This window comes from Castor canadensis, chromosome 10 (genome assembly GCF_047511655.1).
Source record: "Castor canadensis chromosome 10, mCasCan1.hap1v2, whole genome shotgun sequence".
In the NCBI taxonomy this organism is placed as follows: Eukaryota; Metazoa; Chordata; class Mammalia; order Rodentia; family Castoridae; genus Castor; species Castor canadensis.
Genome location: NC_133395.1, coordinates 141,285,953 through 141,308,250, shown reverse-complemented (window position 1 = coordinate 141,308,250; position 22,298 = coordinate 141,285,953). Strand labels below are relative to the sequence as shown.

General features: G+C 53.0%; 1 protein-coding gene across 12 annotated transcripts in view; it reads left to right on the top strand.

The window, feature by feature from the left end:
- The window catches only part of Atp2b2 (ATPase plasma membrane Ca2+ transporting 2), a 333,232-nt gene extending 311,787 nt beyond the window's left edge, over positions 1-21,445 (top strand). For 8 of the 12 annotated variants that reach the window (XM_074044411.1, XM_074044412.1, XM_074044415.1 and 5 more), the window contains 9 exons: positions 490-669; positions 858-945; positions 2,853-2,959; positions 3,450-3,641; positions 5,625-5,838; positions 6,980-7,191; positions 7,298-7,405; positions 9,659-9,841; positions 18,412-21,445. In XM_074044411.1, the coding sequence (XP_073900512.1) occupies positions 490-669; positions 858-945; positions 2,853-2,959; positions 3,450-3,641; positions 5,625-5,838; positions 6,980-7,191; positions 7,298-7,405; positions 9,659-9,841; positions 18,412-18,723 (1,596 nt within the window). In that variant the 3' untranslated portion in view covers positions 18,724-21,445. Of the gene's footprint in view, positions 1-489; positions 670-857; positions 946-2,852; positions 2,960-3,449; positions 3,642-5,624; positions 5,839-6,979; positions 7,192-7,297; positions 7,406-9,658; positions 9,842-11,625; positions 11,798-15,629; positions 15,685-18,411 lie in introns of all 12 variants that reach the window. The other 4 variants (XM_074044422.1, XM_074044421.1, XM_074044418.1 and 1 more) reach the window with 2 other exon arrangements.
- Positions 21,446-22,298: the final 853 nt, after the last annotated feature.

The window sequence follows — 22,298 nt, the reverse complement described above, 5'->3', positions numbered from 1 at the left end:
TATAAATAAAACGTTCCCAGATGCAAATGTTCCCCAAGTACCTGAAAATACAGGAAGGGATTTATTCTGAAGTTTGTAAATGAGGCTGGGACAAGTTCAAGTGTAGGTGGTTGAATGCTCTGTGTTCTCACTTGGGTCCAGGTCTAAGGGGTGTTTATTAGGGTCTTTCCAAAGTCTTTGCCCAGGTCCGGGTAGTTAGGATTTTGTCTCAGGATAGACTGTCATGGCTGCCTGGGACTCTGTCCTGAGGATTCTGAGAGCACACCAGTGTTAATCAGAGGGTGCCATGATTGATTGTTAATGGCTGCCGTGAACATGGAACGGAGACAGTGGCCTGTGTTCCATATGTGCCATCAGTATCTTGTGGTCAGTTATCTAGTCCTCTTTCAGTGGGACTGTCTGGGAGAAGGGCTCATTCTGGAATCCTTGAAGGCAGGGAGGGCCTGCCTGAGGTGGCACCCTCCCCATGGCTCCTATCCTCCTGTGCAGGTCCCAGAAGCCATCCGCAAGTGCCAGCGGGCAGGCATCACGGTCCGCATGGTCACTGGTGACAATATCAACACAGCCCGGGCCATTGCCATCAAGTGTGGCATCATCCATCCTGGGGAGGACTTCCTGTGCCTAGAGGGAAAAGAGTTCAACCGGAGGATCCGCAACGAGAAGGGGGAGGTACATTCACATTCGGACTCAGAGGGATGAGCTAGATGGGAGGCCAGCAGGCACGGGCCCTGCGTGCTTGTACAGAAGTCACCAGCATGCCACGAAGAGCCCAGTGACTCTATGCGGGTCCCTTTCCTTCTCCAGGCTTCAGTTTCTCTCCCCAGTCCCACTGACCTCCCCTCCCTCATCCCCTCCAGATCGAGCAGGAGCGGATAGACAAGATTTGGCCAAAGCTGCGGGTGCTGGCTCGCTCCTCCCCCACAGACAAGCACACCTTGGTCAAAGGTAAGACTAGCGTGAGGCCCAGAACCAGGCCCATCTGGGCCTCATTTCCTAGCACTTGCAGCTTCGTTGCAGGAGGGAAGAGGCCCCACATGAGATTCTCCAGACCTGGGGACATGCTGGGGTCTTCCTGGTACAGCCCTGGGAGGCCTGCAGAGGGCTAGGAGGAGACAGGAGGCTGTGAGTCTCTTCTGAGCCTCCAACTCCTCTAAGAAACAGTGGGACTGGGCCTGTCTGGGGTCTCAAACTCATGGCTGGAAGGCTAGATGGAGCCCTCAAATGTGTATAGTGTCTCTTTTATGCTGAATTTGAATTGCTTTATACAGACCTTGCTCTCTGTGTCTGGCAGGCTTCAGGATTCCTCAGCCCACTTTACTTACCAGTCTGGCCCCAGAACTCACAAGTTTGAGACCCTTAGCTAGCCTGGTATCTGAGGTCCTCAACTGACATCTGTGATCAGGACCTCAGGAGTGGGCTATCCTGGGAATAGCAACCTGAGCAACAAAGCTAAAAGCCAGAATCCTTCTCCCTCCCCATCTCCCTTCAAAGAGAGGGCACTTGCTACACCTAGGCAGCCAGATGCTAAGCACTTCCAGAGTCACTCAGCCCTGGTCCATGTCCTGGTTCTGCCACTGACCTGCTGTGTGGCCTTGGCAAGTCTCTGCATTCTGGGACTGTAAAATGGTGGGCAGGGAGGAGAGGGTGGGGTTTGTGCTTCTGCCCAAGCACAAATCTGGGCCTTGAGCGAGGCAGCTAGAAGGGATGTCAGGGAGCTCATGCCCTCCCTCCACAGGCCACTGCTCTCAGCATGGGATGACCAGGATGGTGCTGACATAGGGAGGCACACAGCTGTGTTGATGCCATTTGAGATGGGCAGGGATTCTTGGGGCATCAGAAAGGCTTCCTGGGGACAGTGGCCTCAGAGCTGAAACTGTAGGTGGGTGACAGCAGTGCATTGGCCTGTGAAGCCTGTACAGGGATGCAGGCCAGCAGCAATCAGCACCTAGGACACAGGCATGGACGGGGTGGCCAGGGGCTAGAGAAGAGGCCAGAGTGGTAAGGCCAGGACTAGGAGGACATCCAACAGCTGCAAAGGTGCCTGTCCTGAGGCTGCAGGCAGTGAGAGAATCACTTTCCCTGGGGGGAGGGGCAGGTTCAGGTGAACGTGTTAGAGACTAGCTCTTCTATTGCTGTGGGGGAGCCCCAAGTTAATGTGGCCCATGGAGAAGTCAGTGACAGAGGAGATGGGGACAGAGCAAAGGAAGGATTTTAGCAGGGTTTTGGAGCCAGAAATTGAGGCCTTGGTGATGCATTTGATGTGTGGGATGACAGGGATATGTCAAGGTTAACATTCAAATTTCTGTCGTGCCCATGGATATGTGTGCTTGGCAGCCCCACAAACTGCAGGTCCCCAGTAATTAGGCCTTTCACTCACAGTTTTCCACTGGCCAATGACTGGTCTATGTGTCATCTGTTCAGTCAGTCTTCACTGAATGTTTAATTAAGGATGAATGTCTAAAGAGAGGTCAAGGCCAGAAAAGTGGGACAGGGGTCACCAGCAAATGGCACAGCCAAAACCTCTTCAGTGATGAACTCCACCCTCCCAGGGAGAAGGTGCTGAAGGAGCAAATGGTGGAACCCTTGAAGAGGCAGAGGGGCCTCTGAACTGGCACAGGGGACCAGGGACATTTCTAGGTAGGGCTGTCAGTGTGGCCCAGGGCTGCAGAGAGCAAAGACAGTGCGGCAGGGCCCTGCCCATGGAGGCCTCCAGCCAACCCTGGACCAATAAGGAGCTCCACAGCCCTGCAGGTGCTGGGAAGAGTCTTGTTGAGAGGGGCTGGCTAGGCAGGGTTAGAAAGGAGATGTGCCCAAGGATCAGGGCTAGTCTGATCCCTCCCTCCCACCCCCAGGCATCATCGACAGCACGCACACTGAGCAGCGGCAGGTGGTGGCTGTGACAGGGGACGGGACCAATGATGGGCCTGCACTCAAGAAGGCCGACGTGGGCTTTGCCATGGTAGGAGCAACTCACAGGGAGCTTGGGGTGGAACCTTGCAGGAGCTCATAGGCAAGGGTTGGGAGGCTTGGACTACATAGCCTCCAACTGAGTAGCGGGACCCCCAGTTCACACTCAGCCCACCCACTACTACTTTGTGTGCATCCAGTGCTCTAAGCCCCAGCCTGGTCCCAGAGATCTTCTGGGAAAGATGTGGAAGGTGGCTGCTAGGCAGATCTGAACATTTTTAGGTTAGGGAGGAGATGGGTGGGGGGAAAAGGGGCTGGGGTAAGGATTCCTGAGGGAGAGGGTTAGACTCAAGGCACTGGGTCTCTGTGTGTGTTTGTGTGTGTGTGTGTGTGTCCCGGTGTGTGGTCTGACTGTGCTGGGCGCACTGGGGCAGGGGTGGGGGATATTGTAGAACTGAGGATGTGAACGTGGTGAGGACAGAAGTAGAGAGCCACTCACCTCCCCCGGCTGCCCCACCAGGCTCCTGTCCCTGTCCCCACAGGGCATCGCAGGCACAGATGTGGCCAAGGAGGCCTCAGACATCATCCTGACCGATGACAACTTCAGCAGCATCGTGAAGGCAGTGATGTGGGGCCGCAATGTCTATGACAGCATCTCCAAGTTCCTGCAGTTCCAGCTGACAGTCAATGTGGTGGCTGTGATCGTGGCCTTCACAGGTGCCTGCATCACACAGGTGGGTCCTCCGGAGGCACACCAGAGAGGGAGGGAGGGAGCAGGCCCCAGCCCCCAGGGCATCCTAGATTATCTATGTCAGAACACCAGGAATGCACTTCAGTCAGTGGAGCCTCTGCTAGGGCCAGAACCATGTCACAGAGCTCAGTGTAGCCCCCAGCCCCATGCAGTCAAAGAAATGAGCTTGGAGAGGTAGGGTGACTAAGGGGGGGTTCAGGAAACAGGAGGCGTCAGGCACCGCAGCCCCACCTGGCCCTTGCTCCAGCAGCTAGGAGAAGCAGAGCCACAGGTGGGGCAAAGGCAGGGCAAGACCAGATGGCCATCTAAGGACAGAGTCTGCAGGGCCCTGGGAGCCTTTGCTCTGGAGTGGAGTATGTGGAGAGAGGCTGGGTGGAAGCACAGGAGCTGTGGGGGCTCAGTCCATATTGCCACCTCCGGCTCTTGAGCAGCCTGTACACTGAGCCTAGTGGAGCCTATGACAAGCAGGACCAGAGTCCACAACCTTGCTGCTTCCTCCCCTCAGCCTGTGAGGTGGGAACCAGGGTGAGTCCCAGTCTACAGAGGCAGAAACCAAGGCTCAGAGGACAGAACAGCCAAGGGCCTGCCCTGGCTCCTGAATCCTCTGGCACCACCCCAGCCTGCCTTCCCCTGGAGCTGGCAGCTGGGCCTGGGGAGGAGATGGGGGCTCCTTCAGCCCAGAAAATCCCTGAGACCTAACCCCTCCCAGAAGCCACCTGAGCAGACAAGATCCTGCCCACTGGAGCCCCTAGAAGCTCAGAGTACAGACTACCTCAAGAGCCACATGGAGCCAGGTGCCAGTGGCTCACACATATGGTCCTGGCTACTCAGAAGGCAGAGATCGGGGGATCACAGTTCTAAGCCAGGCTAGGTAAACAGTTCTGCAAGACCCTATCTTGAAAATTGCTTCACAAAAAAATAGGGCTGGTGGAGTGGCTCAAGGTGAAGGCTCTGAGTTCAAGCCCCAGAACCACAAAAAAAAAAAAAAAAAAAAGCCACATGGCCCAGGGGTTGCTGCTCCCTTCTGCTTCTTGTTCTGTGTTGTGGGGTTTCCCATGGTAGCTGCTGCTAAGACTCAGAGCCTAAGAGTCAGAGCCCCAGGGGTGGGGAGCTAGTGAGTGGCTGGGGTTCCCTTCTGCTCAGGGAGGCCTCTCTCCTGATCTGTGGATATGATGCTCCCTCTAGTGGCAGCATAGGGACATGACATGGCAGCAGTAACACAAGACTTCTTGGAGACCAGCTAATGCCAATGGGGAGACTTAGGTTTGCCTGAGGCCTTCAACTGGGGGTAGAGGATGGCATGCAGGCCCTGAGGCACATGAGGCAGAAGAGTAGGAAAGAAACCCCCGGAGTGTGGCTGTTTCAGGGCAGAAGTAGAAAGAAGTCAGGAGAGGGGCTGGGAGAAATACCTAGGAAGAGAACAGGCAGATGGAGCACAGCAAAGGGGCCTGGGAGCCACATGGAGAGGGGACGGAAGTCAGGAGAGCAGCTAGCTTGAGCTGTTGAGCTTACAGGGTCAGTAGGCATCCTGGAAGGCTATTCCACCCGCTTCCAGAAGGGCAAGACTGGAGCCACAGGGAGAGTTCTGAGCTGGAGAGGGGCCGTGTTGGGAAGAAGTGGGTCCCCAAAGCCAGGTGACATGTGTGGACAGGAGAGAGGATGAGGAAGGGCTACAGGAACACAGAGGGGAAAGGGAACCATTCAAGAGAGGGGACAGTGACTGGGAGCCTGAGGTCAGCAGTAAGGCTAGTGAGATGTGGCCACAGGCCTTGGGGTCAGGATAAAGTGACAGCTCTGCACTGTTCTCCAGAGAAGACTTCAAGAACTCACTCAAGGGAGCCCAAGGGCAGGGTAGCCCCTGCCTCTAGCAGCAACCTGCTGAGACCCTGTAGGGCGCCCACCCCACACTTTGTAGCAGCAGCAGCTGCTCCCTGTGACACTCCTCTCCCCGGGCCACTGTCCCCAGGACTCCCCTCTGAAGGCTGTGCAGATGCTCTGGGTAAACCTCATCATGGACACATTCGCTTCCCTGGCGCTGGCCACCGAGCCACCCACTGAGACCCTGCTTCTGAGGAAGCCATACGGCCGCAACAAGCCGCTCATCTCGCGGACCATGATGAAGAACATCCTAGGCCACGCTGTCTACCAGCTCACCCTCATCTTCACCCTGCTCTTCGTGGGTGAGCCCCCACACACCCTTTGGTGGCCCGGTCACCACCTTGCAAGCGCACTGATATGCAGACCCAATGTCCAGATTCTCATATGCCTATTTTACTACTGGGGAAACTGAGGCCTAGGGAGGCAACATAAGGTGCTCAGTGTCACACAGGGAGCCTTGAGCAGAGTCAGACCCTGGCCAGGGCTCCTTCTGCTGATCAGAGCTCCACACAAAGCAGCATTCAAGGCTGTTCAGCTACCTCACATCAGCCTATGGTAGTTGAGTCCCTGGGGGAAAGCCACTAACTCCTTCTCTGACCCCATCCGGCACCTTCTCCTTGTCCTGGGAAGGGTGTCCTCCTGCAGCCTTCTTTGGGGAAGGACATACAAGCCTGCAGAACTGCCAACTCCTTTCACAGTGCCCCTTACTGCCTCCTTCCCATCTCCTAACTACTCTGCTAGGAGGAAGCTTTCCCTCCTATATTAGACAGCTTCCTAGCACCCTAATGAAATTCCTGAGATAATTAACCTAGACAAGGAAAGGTTGATGTTGGCTTACAGTTTTGGGGAGGTATGCCAGCGCATGATCAATTGGCCCCATTGCTTTGGACCTGTGATGAGGCTGCACGTCATGTCAGGAGCACATGGTAGAGCAAAACTGCTCACCTCATGACCAGGAAGCAAAGAGATGTGTCCTTGGGTCCCATTATCCCCTTCAAGGACGTGCCTCCAATGACCTAAGACTTCCTACTAGGTTCCTCCACCTCCCAATAGGGTTAGGATTAAGCCTCTTAACACATGGTCCTTTAGGGAGACACTTTTCTACCATAGCAGCCTCCCACAGGTATTCCTGTCACCCAGCCCAGTTACATTTGCCAGTCTAGGGTTACTTTTTATAAGCAGTGTCACCTAGCAACCCCGCTGCATTCCATCTTTCTCACATTTCCACAGAGAAGGTGGAAAACAGTCCCCAAGGTCTTTGTCCCCCATCAGAGAAAGGTTTTGCTAAGCCTTCATTCACTCACCGAGCCGATGGCAGCACAGGTTACATGTCCTGGTGTGGACTCCTGCCACCAGTGTTCTCGTGTGCCTCTGTGTCTAGATAACTCCCCCACTGTCCCCGGGCTCCACCCTCAGCCCAGCCCCTGCCCTCTCGGTTGGCAGGCGAGAAGATGTTCCAGATCGACAGCGGGAGGAATGCACCCCTGCACTCGCCACCCTCAGAGCACTACACCATCATCTTCAACACCTTCGTCATGATGCAGCTCTTCAATGAGATCAACGCCCGCAAGATCCATGGTGAGAGGAACGTCTTCGACGGCATCTTCCGGAACCCTATCTTCTGCACCATCGTGCTGGGCACCTTTGCCATCCAGGTAGCCTGGCCCCTAACCTAACCTTGGCTGGACTAGGTGGTGACTTCCCAGCCTTCCTCACCAGCAGCTGATGGCCTCTCCCTCTCTTGCTGATTTTGATCTCCAGATAGTGATCGTGCAGTTTGGAGGGAAGCCCTTCAGCTGCTCCCCGCTGCAGCTGGACCAGTGGATGTGGTGTATATTCATCGGCTTAGGAGAGCTTGTCTGGGGCCAGGTATGTGCAGTGGGTTGCTGGTGGAGCCTCGCTGTAGAGGAAAGGAAAGAGCACTAGATGGGGACGCCTAAAGCCCCAGGATTAGTCCTGGCTCTGCTATGGACACACTGCCCATCCCAGGCAAGGCCTTCCCAGCACTGAACACCTGAGCGATGGGATTGAGTACCAGTACTCTGAGTTTTTCTATGCATTACTACTCCTGTTGTTTACTTAATATTTTCTTTCACTTGCATCAGAGGAGTTTTTAACTTAAATTTATTTCACAAGGCCATGCTATATGACTAACATGACTAGAAAATCAGTTACTTGCCCAATAGAAACTAAGAAAAAATGAATATAATGAGTATGACATTATTAAAGCTAGCTAGAGCTGGGCATTGGTGGCTCATACCTGTAATCCTAGCTATTTAGGAGGCTGAGATCAGGAATATCCTGGTTTGAGGCCAGCCCAGGCAAATAGTTTGCAAGATCCTGCCTCCAAAAGTAACCAGAGCAAAATGGACTGGCGATATGGTTCAAGTGGTAGAGTGCCTGCTTTGCAAGCACAAAGGCCGGAGTTCAAACTCCAGTCTCACCAATAAATAAATAAATAAGCAAGCCAGATAGATGCTCTTGCCTGCCAAGGGTCATAGCCTAAAGCCATTGTGTTGAAAAGGGAGAATAAACCAGACATGGTGGTGTCCACCTATTATCCCAGCATTGGGGAAGCTGAGGCAGGAAGATTGAGAGTTCAAGGCCAGCCTAGGCTATATAGTGAGGCCGTATCAAAAAGCAAAAAAAAAAAAAGAAGAGGGGGAGGCAATTAGTCAGTGGCATTTGGGCCTGCAGGCACCAATCAGAGTCCTATATAGGGGGCTCAGAGGGAATGAATGGGACAAAGGCTGCCATGTTGCCATGTGACTCTGTGCTGTACCTGAGGTCACCCCTGGCTCTGGAGATGCCCTCTAGTGACTCCTCCAGCATTCTCCCACTAAGTTCCTTCCCTACATTTGCCCAAGTTCCAGGCATATGTGTGCATTCAGACATATGCACACACACAAACTCACACACACCATTAGGAGCCCTGTCTCCTGACCCAGGGCACTACTTAGGAGAAGTGTTCAGAGCCAATCCTGGGCCAAAAGGGCTTTGTTCCCAAAATACCTAGACACCCAGGCAGTAGGGACTCCATAGGCCTGTGACATTGTTCTCTTTGGGCTGTCCCCGGCTAGAGAAAAAAGCTACATGGCAAATGTAAACAAGAAAATAAAGAAGGCTGGGTACAGTGGTTCGAATCTGTAACTCTAGCTACTTGGGAGGTGGAAATTGGGAGGAATGCAGTTCCAGGGCAGCCTGGACACAAAGATTGCAAGACCCCATCTCAACTAATGGCTAGATGAAGTACAAAGAGGAGGACTGTGGTCCAGGCTGGCCCAGGCATAAGTGAGACCCTGTCCCAAAAAAACTCAGAGCAAACAAGGTTGAGAGAATGGCTCAAGAAGTAGAGGGCCTGCCTAGTAAGCACAAGGCCCTGAGTTCAACCCCTAATATAACTAAAAGAAAAAAGTTAATTTCATCCAAAAGGTTCTTCTGTAAACTTTGGAGAGTTGATAATCAAAGTTGCCCATTTTTGGACACCCTGGGGCCAGGACATGTTAAAACCCTGGGCCCTCCCCCAAGGGGGCCCTCAGCATCCCTAATCAGGGAACAGGCTCATGAGGACTAGGACTGATACCAGTGGGCAGTGCTCCTGGGGAGCCCATGAGGCTGAGCCCATGTCTGTCCTCATAGCCATAAGGAGCCACCTCAGTTTTGCTCCAGACTAGCTGCCCCCAGGGCACCCAGAGCCCAGCAAGCTCAGGGGGATTGAGCCCATGAGACCTGAGACCCAGCCACAGGCTGAGGTCTCCCACACAACATTCACACAACACTGGGCTTAATACTAACACTTCTCAGAGCTGCCCCCCAGCTTTGCAGATGGGAAACCACAACTCAGAGAGGATAAATGACTTGCCCAAGGTCACAAGACCAAGTCACATTTGTCTAACTCCTCAAAGCCAAGATGGAAAGAAACACCGTCTCCTTGACTCTTGATGAAGGAGTGTGTTTAAAAGCCCATTAATAAGGACTTGAAAAGGTTGAGTTAAGGAGTGACTGAAATGGTTAAGGAGTGAGGTGATCCCATGACTTGGTAAGTGGGTAAGAGGAGAAGGAGGGAGGGTGGGTGTCAGGGAAGAAGGGGGCCCTAACCTGGCTGGGCCACATCCCTTGCAGGTCATCGCCACCATCCCCACAAGCAGACTCAAGTTCCTGAAGGAAGCAGGCCGGCTCACACAGAAGGAGGAGATCCCCGAGGAAGAGCTCAACGAGGACGTGGAGGAGATAGACCACGCAGAGCGGGAGCTGCGGCGCGGTCAGATTCTGTGGTTCCGGGGCCTGAACCGAATCCAAACACAGGTGCGGAAGGTTCCTGGGCTGGGAGGGCTGGGGAGAATGGGTGATGGAGCAAGTGTGAGCAGGCCCCCCCAGGGCCAGCTCTGGCACCAAGAGAGGGTGGCTGTGGAGGGACCTGTGGGGCCACTACCAGGCCCCAGACCAGCCCCCACTGTCTCACCAGCCATCTGCACACCCTCGTTCCTCGAGCAGCTCTGGCTGCTACGGAACCCAGAGCAGCCCCCTCCGGAAGACACCATCCACCTTCACTGCCTGGCAAGAATTGCAGTCGGGTCACAGACATCATATGTTCCCAGGGGGAGCTCCTGAGAGAGTGGGGACTGGTGGCTGAGGGCTGAGGCAAGGGAGGGGACTGTGGTGGCTGAGGGCAGCCACCAGAAGGGGCTGGAGGGAAGCTGCAAGCCAGGGTGGCCCCAGGTTCTCTCTGAGCCCTGAGGTGGGGGTGGGGGAGTGGAGGCACCTTCACCATGCACGTCTTTCACGCACATGAGGGTCTCCAGTAGTGCCTCAGACTCCCCCCGGGTGTGAGGAGGCTCTGGAGAGGAAAGGCTATAATCCCCACATACACAGGCACACATATGCATGCCAGGGTGACATGTGGGGAGCACAAGTGCACGGTACCTGCCCAGCCTTCTTCCTAGAACACAGTGCACACCCACCATGTGGCACCTGGTGTATGGTGCAAGACACACACGCATGCATGCGCACACAGGCACACATCCTCGCACCGGTCAGGTGTTGTAGCTTACAGGTGTGCTCTAGGAACCCAAGAGAGGGTTCTCTTGCCCAAAGAGAGGAGAGTGGGAGCTGGAACTTCAGCCCCCCTCCCCAACACTCTGAGAAAGTGTTGCAAAGAGTCACCCACCTGACCTCATCAGTCCCCAGGTGTGGACAAGCAACTTCATTTCCATCCTGTGTAGCAAACAGCTCCCGTTTCACTCCCCCACAGAACCCTGCCCTAAACTTCATCTCCTTTCACCCTCACAGTCCCTGAGAGGTGGGTATGACTCCCCTGTTCTGGCCACGCCACGCCAGGGCAGGGACCCAGTCGCCTGACACGGGCCCAGGCTCTCCTGCTCTGACCAGGACCCTGGCAGCCCCCACTTCCTGTGAGGGACTGGGCAGCTCTCCTTGCCCGGCCTGGGGCTGTCACTGCCTGCAAATCATAAATTTCAGGAGGAAGCAAGGCTATAGTTTCTTGAGTGGGCGTGGGCGCCTGTGGTGCCTGCCTCCTCCCGGGCACTAATGTGGACCTGGTGCTTTGCCACTTACAGATAATCCTGCCAGGTAAATGGCATTGCCCCTTCTTAAGGACAAGAGACGGGACTCAGAGAGGGGAGTTGCCCAAGGTCACCTAGCTAGTAAGTGACAAGAGCTGGAATTTGGGCCAAGCAAGGTCTATCCACCCCAGGGCCCCCACCATACCATGCCACTCTGACTCCATGCCTAGATCCAAGGGAGCTGAGTACCACTCTCTTCTCTCACAATGGGCAATCGTCACCACCTCTACCCCAGCCAGCCTGAGCCCAGCCCATTGGCCCCCGAGCCACTAGTGCAGGAAAGAGGCTGGACCCTTGACCTTCTGGGGCCCTGGGGCCTACAGATGGGCCCGGAGCTGAGCAGACGTCTTTCCGAGCCTTGGAGCGTGTGTGGTATTTTCATTTTGGTTTAAGTGATGTTGTCAGTGTTGCCGTGGCTGCGGCTGTTCTGTGATGTTGCGCCCGTCAGTCGTGTAGCTGTTGTGTGCGTTCTTCTCGCAACTTGTCTCGTTCTCTCCTCCGTTGCAGATTGAAGTAGTCAATACTTTCAAGAGCGGGGCCTCCTTCCAGGGGGCTCTGCGGAGACAGTCCTCCGTCACCAGCCAGAGCCAGGACGTAGCCAATCTCTCTAGCCCTAGTCGCGTGTCGTTGCCCAATGCTCTTTCCTCTCCGACCAGCCTTCCTCCTGCTGCAGCTGGGCGTGAGTGTGACTCCTTACCGCCTCCACTGGTGCCACCAATGCCAGCTTCTGGGCGGGCAGGCGGGAAGGGGCTGGGGCATCAGAGGACATGGGGGGCAGCTGGTCACTATGAGGCCCAGGGGAATGAAGGGTCCTAGCGACTGAAGACGGTCCCATTGACTCAGGAAGTCATAGCCAGTCTCAGGGTGATAGTCATTCAGAAGACCAGGGTCAGTTAGGGTCAGGGTCTGGGTTATAACCAGCCAGTAGGGGGTTGTTAGGGTCACAACCCAGACCCCACAAGGTCCGGGTCAGTCCAAGAGTATCAATGATCAAGCAATTCCAATCCACCACAGCATCCCAGAGGCCAAAGGGGAGCACAGTCATCAAGGGTCATAGTGTGTCTTATTGCTCTTGGATCCTACTTTGTCAGGAAAAGCCTGGTCCCTGAAGGCAAGGGTCAGAGTTCACCATGAGACAATCGTGCCAAGTCAGAAGGTTTTTTATGGGTTAAGGGGTTGAAGCCCCTCAGGGGTCACAGCCAGTCACATTGGGGGCCAACCAAGATAGGGGTCACATCATCCAGGGTTCCTGGATGGAACTGGTCAAGGAGACACCCATTAGTGATTGGACACAAATGAGTCAAGAGCCATGAGGTCACAGCAGGTCAGAAGTCATAGTCAGTCATGAATCCTGCTCCCAGAGGCCTAGCCCCAGCAGTTCAGAGCCTCTGCCCTCTTCGTGAATCCCTTCCCCTACACCCACAATGGTATCAGGTGCCTTACAAGCCCCTCTCCCAGCAGAGGGTGGAACACGCTGAAGTTCTGACCCCTTCTTGAAGGAAAGAGGCACCTGATCCATTCCACTGGCCTAGGTAGGAAATGGTAGGGTGCACCTTGCATCTTATCTGGGTGCCAACTAGCCTAACAGGTCTAACCTTTGATGTCCGGCCCTTCTCGTCTAAGGGATAGCCTGACCTCTCCATCACCTGCCTCCTGCCAAGCACATCTCTTCATGCCACCACATCTAGCCTGGTCACTCATCTCTAGCCATATCTAGAACTTTCCTGGACCTCTCCATGGCTTCAGGTCCCAGATGGAATCCATCTGTATTTCCCACCTGTCTCCCTTGCTTTGTCTTCAGTCAAGCTGACTCCCAGAATGCAAGGGCACTCCTAGCTCTGGTCTTCCCAAACAGAATGGTGTGTTCGTTCACCCAGCTAGCCTTCAGCTTCCTTGGTGAGAAACAGATTCCAGGCCTCATCTCTGATGCTTCAGAAAGTGCCTCTACCCCATCTAACGCCAGAACTCCCACAACACACCCCTACCCCTGAGCAGGAAAGGACCTGTGTGTGGGACGGGAGCTATTCCACTGTGGCCCTCTGGCAGGAGGCACAGGCCACCAAATAGCTGCTGAAGTCTGTGCTCATGTCCCATGACCGTCCTGTGGCGGCCGTCCTGCCAGGCGTGAAGACAGGAAGGGTTCTGAGTAGTGCTCATTCATTAGCACAGAGTGAGCCAAGACGACACGGAGATGCATTTGAGCAGACAGTATCTGAGCCGTGCTTCCAAGAGAGACTGTCACTAGGAGACCACTGCCAGGCTTTCTCAGAGCAGGAAGCATGAAGCCCTACCCCTACTCCCCCTTCAGAACAGAAAGCCCTCACCTTAGTGTGTGGCCCTCACCAGCTGACCTTCCCCTCCTTGTCCCCTCAAGTTCTGGCCTTTCTCAGCACCAAGCTGTCTTGAAGTGCAGTCACTAAATGTTCCATGTTGGTGACCCTCACATCCTCACAGCTCTTAAAACTTGCGGGGGGTCTGACTTCTGGGCACAAGCTCAGTTCTTTCTCCATCCTGATTCAGCTTCTTTCTTGAAGTGTGGCACTTCACCCTGGCCACGACAGCTCATGTGACATTCCTAGGCACCCATGCCACCCTGAATATCTTGCCTTTGCTTAGCTCTAATGCCAGCTCTCACAGTCTGGAAGGAACTGTTCCGGCTGTTCTCTTGCCTGGGCGACTTCACTCTCACCCTTCCTTTTGCATCATTTGTAAAGCATTCCTCGGGCAATGCTTGTCCTGCAGAGATAAGATGTGCCATTTATGCCTACCTTCTTATCTCTGATCTCTTTATAAACCAGATAAATCATTCTACGTGACCCCAACTTTGGGGCAGCCTTCAGAAGGGTACCTAGGCAGAGGCTGCACCAAAGCTGACTGACTAGTTCTGGGCCCTATTCTCTCAGAGAGCCGGAGCCAGTCATACACAACTCTCACCCATCCCCTTTTTGCCACTCCTTATGCCTCCCTAACAATCCCAGAGCCCTACTCTGTGTTCTAGAATCCAGCCCATCATTCAGGGTCCCTTCTGGACCCTTCCTTGGGCATGGGATCTCGAAAAGAACCTGACCATCCTCCTTCCTAAGGGCACTTGCTCTCAGAAGAGACCATGACCTCTCTGGTTTCCACATATACATTTTGGCCACCATGGTCACAGTGCAAATGCTAATTAAACATCCTCTCATCCTCTGCTTGCATAGTTTCTATAATGTCACCTCATCTAGTCTCCAAAGACTCTAAGGACTCTCTAGGCAAGGTCCTGCAGAAACCACAGTGCTTTGGGAGGTGGGCAGCAGGTAGCAAGGAGGCAGGAGATGAGCCTGTGGGTGGGATGGAGTGAGAGGGCTGCCCCACGCTCTGAGCTAGGACTCCTTCCTGGGGGTCTGCAGTGGAGGAAGATGGTCGTGTGCCTGCCAAGGCAAAAACACCTGGGTCTGTGTCCCCCAGGAGGAGCTAACCCTCTGTCCCCTACATTATTGAGTTGAGCCTGGAGGCAGTGCAGAACGTGTTGGGTGCTGACTCTTAACTCCTGACATCAGGGTGAGGAAAGACCCCAGCACATCCTCACCCCTCCACAACACCGCAGGCAGGCAGGAGCATGTGAGGAGCGCCCTGGAATCCTGCACACACTCAAGCTATGCAAAACTCGGTCTATTCCCCAGAGTTCGGTGGCACTCCTTTAATACCTATCCCTCAACCCACTGGACGTTTCCAGAGCAGTGCTCAGTTCCTTTACTTCACATACGCCTCACAACTGAATCTGGGGAGGGGAGGGTCTGCCAATATGTTCACATAATGGAGGACACCGACATGGCAAGAGCACACAGTGACGGAGCAGCAACAGGTCAGCCTCCACGGCCCCTCATTTTCCCACCACTCCACACCGCTTCCCAGACAGGTCCACAGACTTGGAGCTGCAGGGGTTGAATTTCCATCCCAGGGCCAGTGCCCAGGCCCACAGCCTCACAAGGGGAGAAGCCCCAGGTTTGGAGGCTGGCAGAGGTGTTCTCTATAGGGATTCCCCCTGCCTGGCAAGGACTGCAAAGCGTGTCCTCCCACTGTGACCCAGAATACTACTTGGCCTTTTCATCCAAGGCCAAGCTCACAGCTGCTCCTCCTTATCCCCCTCGGATCCTTAACTTATCTCAAGCCATCTTTTTTCTTAGCAAGTTCATAGCTGGCTCCATGTTTGTCAGTGAAAGTCCTACTCCTTCAAGCCCACTAAGCCAAAAGCAGGACTCTTGAGCCAGGCCCAGGTGGGTTCTGTCGCTGTACCTCACTAGACAGTCAGGGCACCACTGCCCCCCACGTCCCCTTCAGACTCCAGTTCTGAAGACTGCTAGGGCAGGCACTGTCAGGAGAAGAAACACAGTGACCAGTAAGGAAAGCTGGACCTCTCTTAAGAGTTTGGTAACTAATTTAGTATGACCTTGGGTTGGTGAGAAAATGGCTTGCTTCTGGGGGGGCCCTAGACCTCTCCACTGTCTGAATATTCCATGTGTTTGTTTCCCTAGAGGGCTAGAGAACCCTGGACACAGAGTTCAGCAAGAGAGAGTGAAATTAAAAGAGGTTGTGAGTCTTTAACCTTGACTAAGCCTGAAATGAATGTGAATTAATCCCAGACTCTTGGCTTCCTTGAAGCCGGGTAAACATTCGAGTATGTGGGACCCATCTCAGCAGGACCTCTGCACCTCTCCTAGTGAGCGCACAAGGCTCCCTGCCCCTCCTGCAGATGACTTCAAACTTCTGCATTCCCACCCACTGGCTTCCCCCAAGCGCAGCTTCTGCCCCAAAGCCCACCTTTATAGCAGGCAGGGAGGGGGGAGGGGAGAGCATTTTTTTTCTTCCCCTATTTTTTTTTCCATTTCAGCTGCAGAGAGAACCGAAGTGGAGACTTGGGATGGCCATGGCGGGGTGTCCCAAAAAGTCTTGTCCCACAGTCTTGTCTAGAGCAGTTCATTCTTTCTGTTGTCTCCATGCCGGGGGAGGGCGGAGGGCCTCATCTCATTGTGTGTTGTCCCCTCTGCATTGACAGTCACATGACAGGGGTCTGCCACTGTCCCCTTCCCCCACATATATGCACTAGGGTTCCAACCAACCAGTACGAGTCAGCCTCAGAGAGCACTGAGCACTAGGCTGGACAGGTGCCACCATGGTTATTATTCCCATTTTACAGATGAGGAACTGGGGCCTGTAGTACCTTTTTTATTTTGTTTTCACATAATCAAGGGTGCAGCTGGCCCATTTGTAAGGAGATGAGAGTATTAGTAATCTCTACAGGACCACAAATAGGGGATCAGAGGCAAAGACAGCTCAGGGCAATCAAAACCACCATCTCACAAAGGGCCAGCACGAAGACAGTCTGGTTCTCTGGAGTTCCCAGCACACGAGAGGAGGAGGGACAGAGATGCTTTTCAGAAGACAAGCAGAAGTCAGCTCTAATAAGTGGTGGCTGACGACAAAGGAGGAAAATTGGCAGGGAAACACTTGCACAAACCAAGCAGGGTGACTGGTGCAGGTCAAGTTGGAATTCCTCTCTCTGCACTCTGACTTAGCAGGCAGAGGAGCATGCTTTAGAAACAAGCAACTGAACGCTCAAGTGTGACAGAATCATCCAGCAATCACCTAGAAGCTTCACCTCCATGGAAGAGGGCTTTCCCCACCAAGCCCCACAGAAGAGCTACCCCGGGTTTCACTGAGCTCAAGTCTGGGGTTTCAAGGCCTTCCACCACCATCTTGTGCAGTCCTCTGCCTTTCAGAAGGCCCCCCACTCTAGCCCTGCCCCTTAGCCCCACACCTCAGCTGCCAAAGCTTTGCCCCTGGCTGCTTTGGGGTCGTCTTGTTTTCTCCACCCCTCCTTCTGCTCTGAGCACTGGGAAGAAAGCCAGAGGCGCCTTTGTCCCATGTCCCATCAGTCCCTTGAGAGGAAAGGCATGCTTCCCCTCCCGGGCATCCAAGAAAAGGACACCTCTCTTTCACATGAGGGTCCTTCCCTGCACCCTTGAGGCAGGACAAAGCGTAACCAGAGAGATGGTGTGTCTCACCACAGCCAAGGCAAGAGAAGCAGGCATGCCCTTCCATTGGCTCCTTCTGTCAAGTCCAGTGCTCTGTCCACCAGCCTTACAGATCCAGTCCCACTTCTCCGTTTTATTTTTGCTTTTTGGTGATCCTGGGATTTGAACTCAGGGTCTTGTGCATGCTAGGCAAGCACTCTACCACTTGAGCCATGCACCCCCCAGCCTTTCCTCCTGTTCTTCAGAGGAGAAAACTGAGGCTCGGATGCATGGTTCACAACCAGAAATGGAACACCTCACTTGTCTTGTGGCTCAGTTCCACGACCACCCCAGAACCACCCCCCTGGGGGGCTGGGTTTCGCCATCTGATTCTAGCCACGTTTTTGGTTTTGTGTTTCCAAAACACAAATTCAGAAATAAACAAAATACCCCAAGAAACAAGGAACCCCAAGGCAAGCTCCAATGACTGGCCAGGGCTTTCAGTCTATACTCGAGTGTTTACCTCCCAAATGCATGAAGGAAAGAAACGCTGGGTACAAACAACCTCTGTTCACATTGTCCAGGCTTCCAAGTGTAGCGTGTGTCCGTCTGTGTGCTGTGTGGCTCCTGACCCCACCGTGGCATGCTCCCACCGCTGGATGTCACATCTGCGGGCTCCTCTGTGCTTTCTGGCTGCCTCTGCTCTGCACCTCAGAAAGCCCTGAGTTGGCTTTGGTTTGCTTTGCTGCCTTGGTTTGATGTGTCTTTCTGTTTGGCCCTTGTGTGTCTTCTTTCATCCCACCTCATCCTTTCTGTCTCTTTTCTGTGTGACACATTACCTGTTCAATGTGGTTTAACTGTGTGGTTTTGTTTGTTTGTTTGTTTAAGATTAATTTGTTTAAAACTAGCCTCTCCTCTTTCCTATTTCTTCCCCCACCCCGCCCTAATCCCCTCTGCATGGTCAAACCTCTGCCATGATGTTAACAAGGCTCAGTCTCTCATTAGGTCGGGTGCCCAACGGAGTGGACTCTGCTCTCCCTTCCACGGCTGTGTCCCGGCGCCTCCGTGAGGGGCTTTTATATCCTAATACTGAATTCAGACCCAAACCAAAGCCACTAAAAGCCAGCTCATGGATGCATAACCTGAGCCCCTCTGCCGTTCCTCCCCCGGTCGCTGCCTGTAACACCAGCGACTGTGGACTCCGGCGCCCACGCCCGTCCCCGACCCCACGCCCTCCTCCGAGCCCCGCGCCTGTGCCCCGCGGCCCCAGGGCACCGCCTGAGCCCCGTGCTTTCCCTTGCAGATCCGCGTCGTGAAGGCGTTCCGTAGCTCTCTCTATGAAGGGTTAGAAAAGCCTGAGTCTCGAACCTCCATTCATAACTTCATGGCCCATCCTGAATTCCGGATCGAAGATTCCCAGCCCCACATCCCCCTCATCGACGACACCGACCTGGAAGAAGATGCCGCGCTCAAGCAGAACTCGAGCCCGCCGTCATCGCTCAACAAAAACAACAGCGCCATCGACAGCGGGATCAACCTGACGACAGACACGAGCAAATCAGCTACCTCTTCAAGTCCAGGGAGCCCCATCCACAGCCTGGAGACGTCGCTTTAGCTGAGGACCCTGCCGGCCGCCCCGGCCTCCCGGGCACTCACCCCTCCAGGCCCCGACTCACTACCCGGCGAGGAGCCGCAGCAGGAGCGCAAAAGCGAGAGAAACGCGATGTTTCCACCCCCAGGCCCTTTGGCTGCGATGCTGTTTGAACCCTTTTTCACTCCGACGCAAGGGGCCGGGTTCCCCCGGGAGCGTGGGGGGTGGAAGGCGACCGGAGCAAGCCCTTCCTGGCTCCCGCCCAGACACGGACCAGCCATGCACCCGCCCCGGCCAGGGTCCTCCCGCATGAATGTACTGGACACTTCCCATCCTCCCCTGGGTTGGTTCTTGGGGGGGGGGGGGGGCTGGGGAGGAGGATTACTTGTTTTCTTAGGCGGGAACTGCAAACACTCTTTTCTGAGACTACTTATCCAATCCACTGGTCTGTAATTTTTGAAATGCTTGCGCAGCATGGTCTCAGTTGTATAGATTAATTTAATAACTTTTTGAAATTGCAGAGCTTAACTTGCCTTGTAGATTTGCACCAATGGAACCCAAGAACTTCATAGACCTCACAAGGTTATATCCATTTCTTTGTATCTATATCAACGTATACTTCTCCAAGACTGTATACGTCCATATAGATAGGTAGAGATATATATATATATATATAAATATATATACATGGATCTATAAAGTTTCTTTGCCGGCATGTTGCCTTGTTTCTGCTTAAATTGCTCTATTTTAACTTATTTATGTCCTAAAAGATGAATGTAACTTGTTTACAAACCTGTAGATAACGTCTCTGGCTATTTGTACGGTCTAAGAACTCTGCTGGCCGAGATGCTATCAAAACGGCTCGACCAAACAGACACTTGCCCTGGATTGCATCCTTGATATTTTACAATAGCCATGCTCTGATTTTTTGCCTGCTGTTTCCGTTCAATAATGTCACTACCGTGGGAGGCTCAGGCAGAAGTCAAATGCTCCGAGGATCCATCCTGAGGGGTTCAACAGAACAAAACGCTCCGTAGACGAAGGGAGAAGAGGAGAGAAGGCTCCAAAGCACAGGTCGAGGACTTTCCTCTCAATGAAACTCGCTTGAGTTTACCAAGAGCATTTCAAAACCAAGTCGTCTCTGGCTCTGTCTGTGCAGAGGTCGAGGTAGTGTTGAGATACTATACATGCTATTGTGTTGATTTTTTTAGTTAGTAATTTAGAGGTTTATTTCCTTATAAAGGCAGCGTATGAGCTGTTGGCATAGTGGATGAGGGTTGGTATGGCTTGCTGCTTTTATTTTTATTTTTGAAGAAGAATAGCCTTTTTATCTGCACTATTTAGATCCGAATGAACCTTACAATGTGTATATTGAGATGTATTCAGTGTGATTTTTAAAACCAAATTGTCTTCCTGTAGTCACAATATATACTGTAGCCTTTTAACAGCAAGTCCTGCTTTCCCAGAAAGAAAGCCATTCTGAAACCCTCCCGTATCACAGGTGAGAAAAGGTGGCTATTTTTTCCCCCAAGACAATAACGGCACTAGTAATCCCACTTAATAAGAGCTTATTTAATTGTCTGTCGGCCTCTTAACTGCTAAGCACTTTGTGGGTCTCAGCTTTTTTCATAAAAGAACTTTTGTATTTAATACAAAGTTTGCTTTGAGACTTTTCAGCATACAATCTTTTTCCATAAACTTGTACAGTGCAAAAGACATTTTGAATACCATGATCGATGATGTCCCAGGCTTCGAGGAAAACCAAACACTTTCTGCCTCGCTTGCAAAATCCATTCTCCATGCTGACCCTTGCCACACTCGCTCTGCGTCAGCCCGGCCCCTGCCCTACTCCAGGCCCAGAGAACTTTTCCACTCACAAGATGAGAGCCACTTGGGAAAAGAGCCATAGTCAGCTGGGAGGGCCTACGTCTGGATGGCTGTGGAAAAACTTGAGGGGTTTAGGGTTCAAAGTCAGCCCATCCCACCTGGCAAAATCTTTCTATAAAGAGGACCTTCTGTGTGAAAGAGCACCCCCTGAATGTCATGAAGATCTCTGAATGTACCCAGCAGAGAAAACTGCATCCCAGCCACGGGGGACCAGCCCTCGGATGTGCTGGTTGGATTCCAGTATGAACATCACCAAAGCCAGGCCGTGCACACTTCTGAGGAAGGAGAGCCTTGCACACAGGAAACACAGGGCAGCCCTGGAACATGGTGGTTTTTTTGGAGTTTTTTTCTTTTTCCTTGCATTTCTCCATCCCCCCCCTCCTTCATTCAGTCATGTATCTGTGACCTCATTCCATGACACCAGGAGAGTTGTGCTTGCACACCAGGCTCCCTGTGCTTTTGGAACCAGGACACAAGGCAAACAGGAGTCAGCTTGGGGGATAGGGAGCTGAGGAAGCCACCAAGGAGGCCTGACATTAGCATTGATCTCTCGTCAGGAATGATGGATGATCACACACAAACATACACACACACACACACACACACACACACACCCCTCTCACTCTCACACTTGCACACATACACACACACACACACACACACACAGGAAATGGTTTGTCAAAACTCACTGTAGTACACAAAGCTTGCACTCTGCGTCCTATATCTAGCAGCATGGGGTACGTTTGGCAGTTCACCCCACTAGGGGGTCAATAATTTATGACCATCTGTTTTTATGAATTTTTTTATCTAGACAATAATTGTAAATAAAGAACTCACTGTCTCTGTTCATTTAATACTATGCAATGGTCATGCTTTTGATTGCTGATTCCCACAGGGGGGTTCTGATGTCTGTGTTCTAAAAGGCAAAAAGAACATCAAACAGAACATAGGAAATCTGTTCTCTGTGCTGTATGCTCTTTTCTTGGGGGGGAGCTACACCCCTTTCTTTCCTGCCCTCTGCCAGGACCCCAGGGAAAGTTGGGAGATTCAGGTCTGAGGTCTAAGGTCACCAACTTCTCTCCCCACTCCAACAGTCAAGGGCCCAGAGGGGGACCATTCAATGACCCTGGCCACTCCAGAGTTACCTGTCTTTGGAGAAAGGCAGGGAGAGCTTGATCTGCCTCTCAACCAGAGCTTTCCCAAAGTCAGGAGTGGCCGTCATGGCTCCACTACCCCTTGCCACAGCCCCTTGTAAGAGGGAGGACACCCTGCTTCTGATATGGGACCAATGACAGTGACTGCTCCAGAGCCAGGACTCAGAACCCATTTTATCCTGGGTCTCCTTCACAAAGCCATTCTTTCCCTGACTGTATTGAAATGTCACCGTCCCCACTTCCTGACATCTTAGGTAGACTTGGACCAACTTTTTGAATTTCTTTTCTGTTCTATGTGGCACCAGCCACATGGTTTTAATAATTGTCACTGTAGAATGTTTTATTATGTAGTGGGACAAACCCCCTTCATTCTTCTTTTACAAAATTTCCCAGTTATTCTCTCACATCTGTTTCTTCTGAACAAATGTTAAAATTTTGCCAAATTCCCTACCCTCTGCCCTTCTGCCACCCCAGATCTGGGCCCTGACCATCATTTCACCTGTCCCATAAGCTGTAGAGTTGTCAGAAGAGGACACCAAGCTCCCACCCAACCTTAGA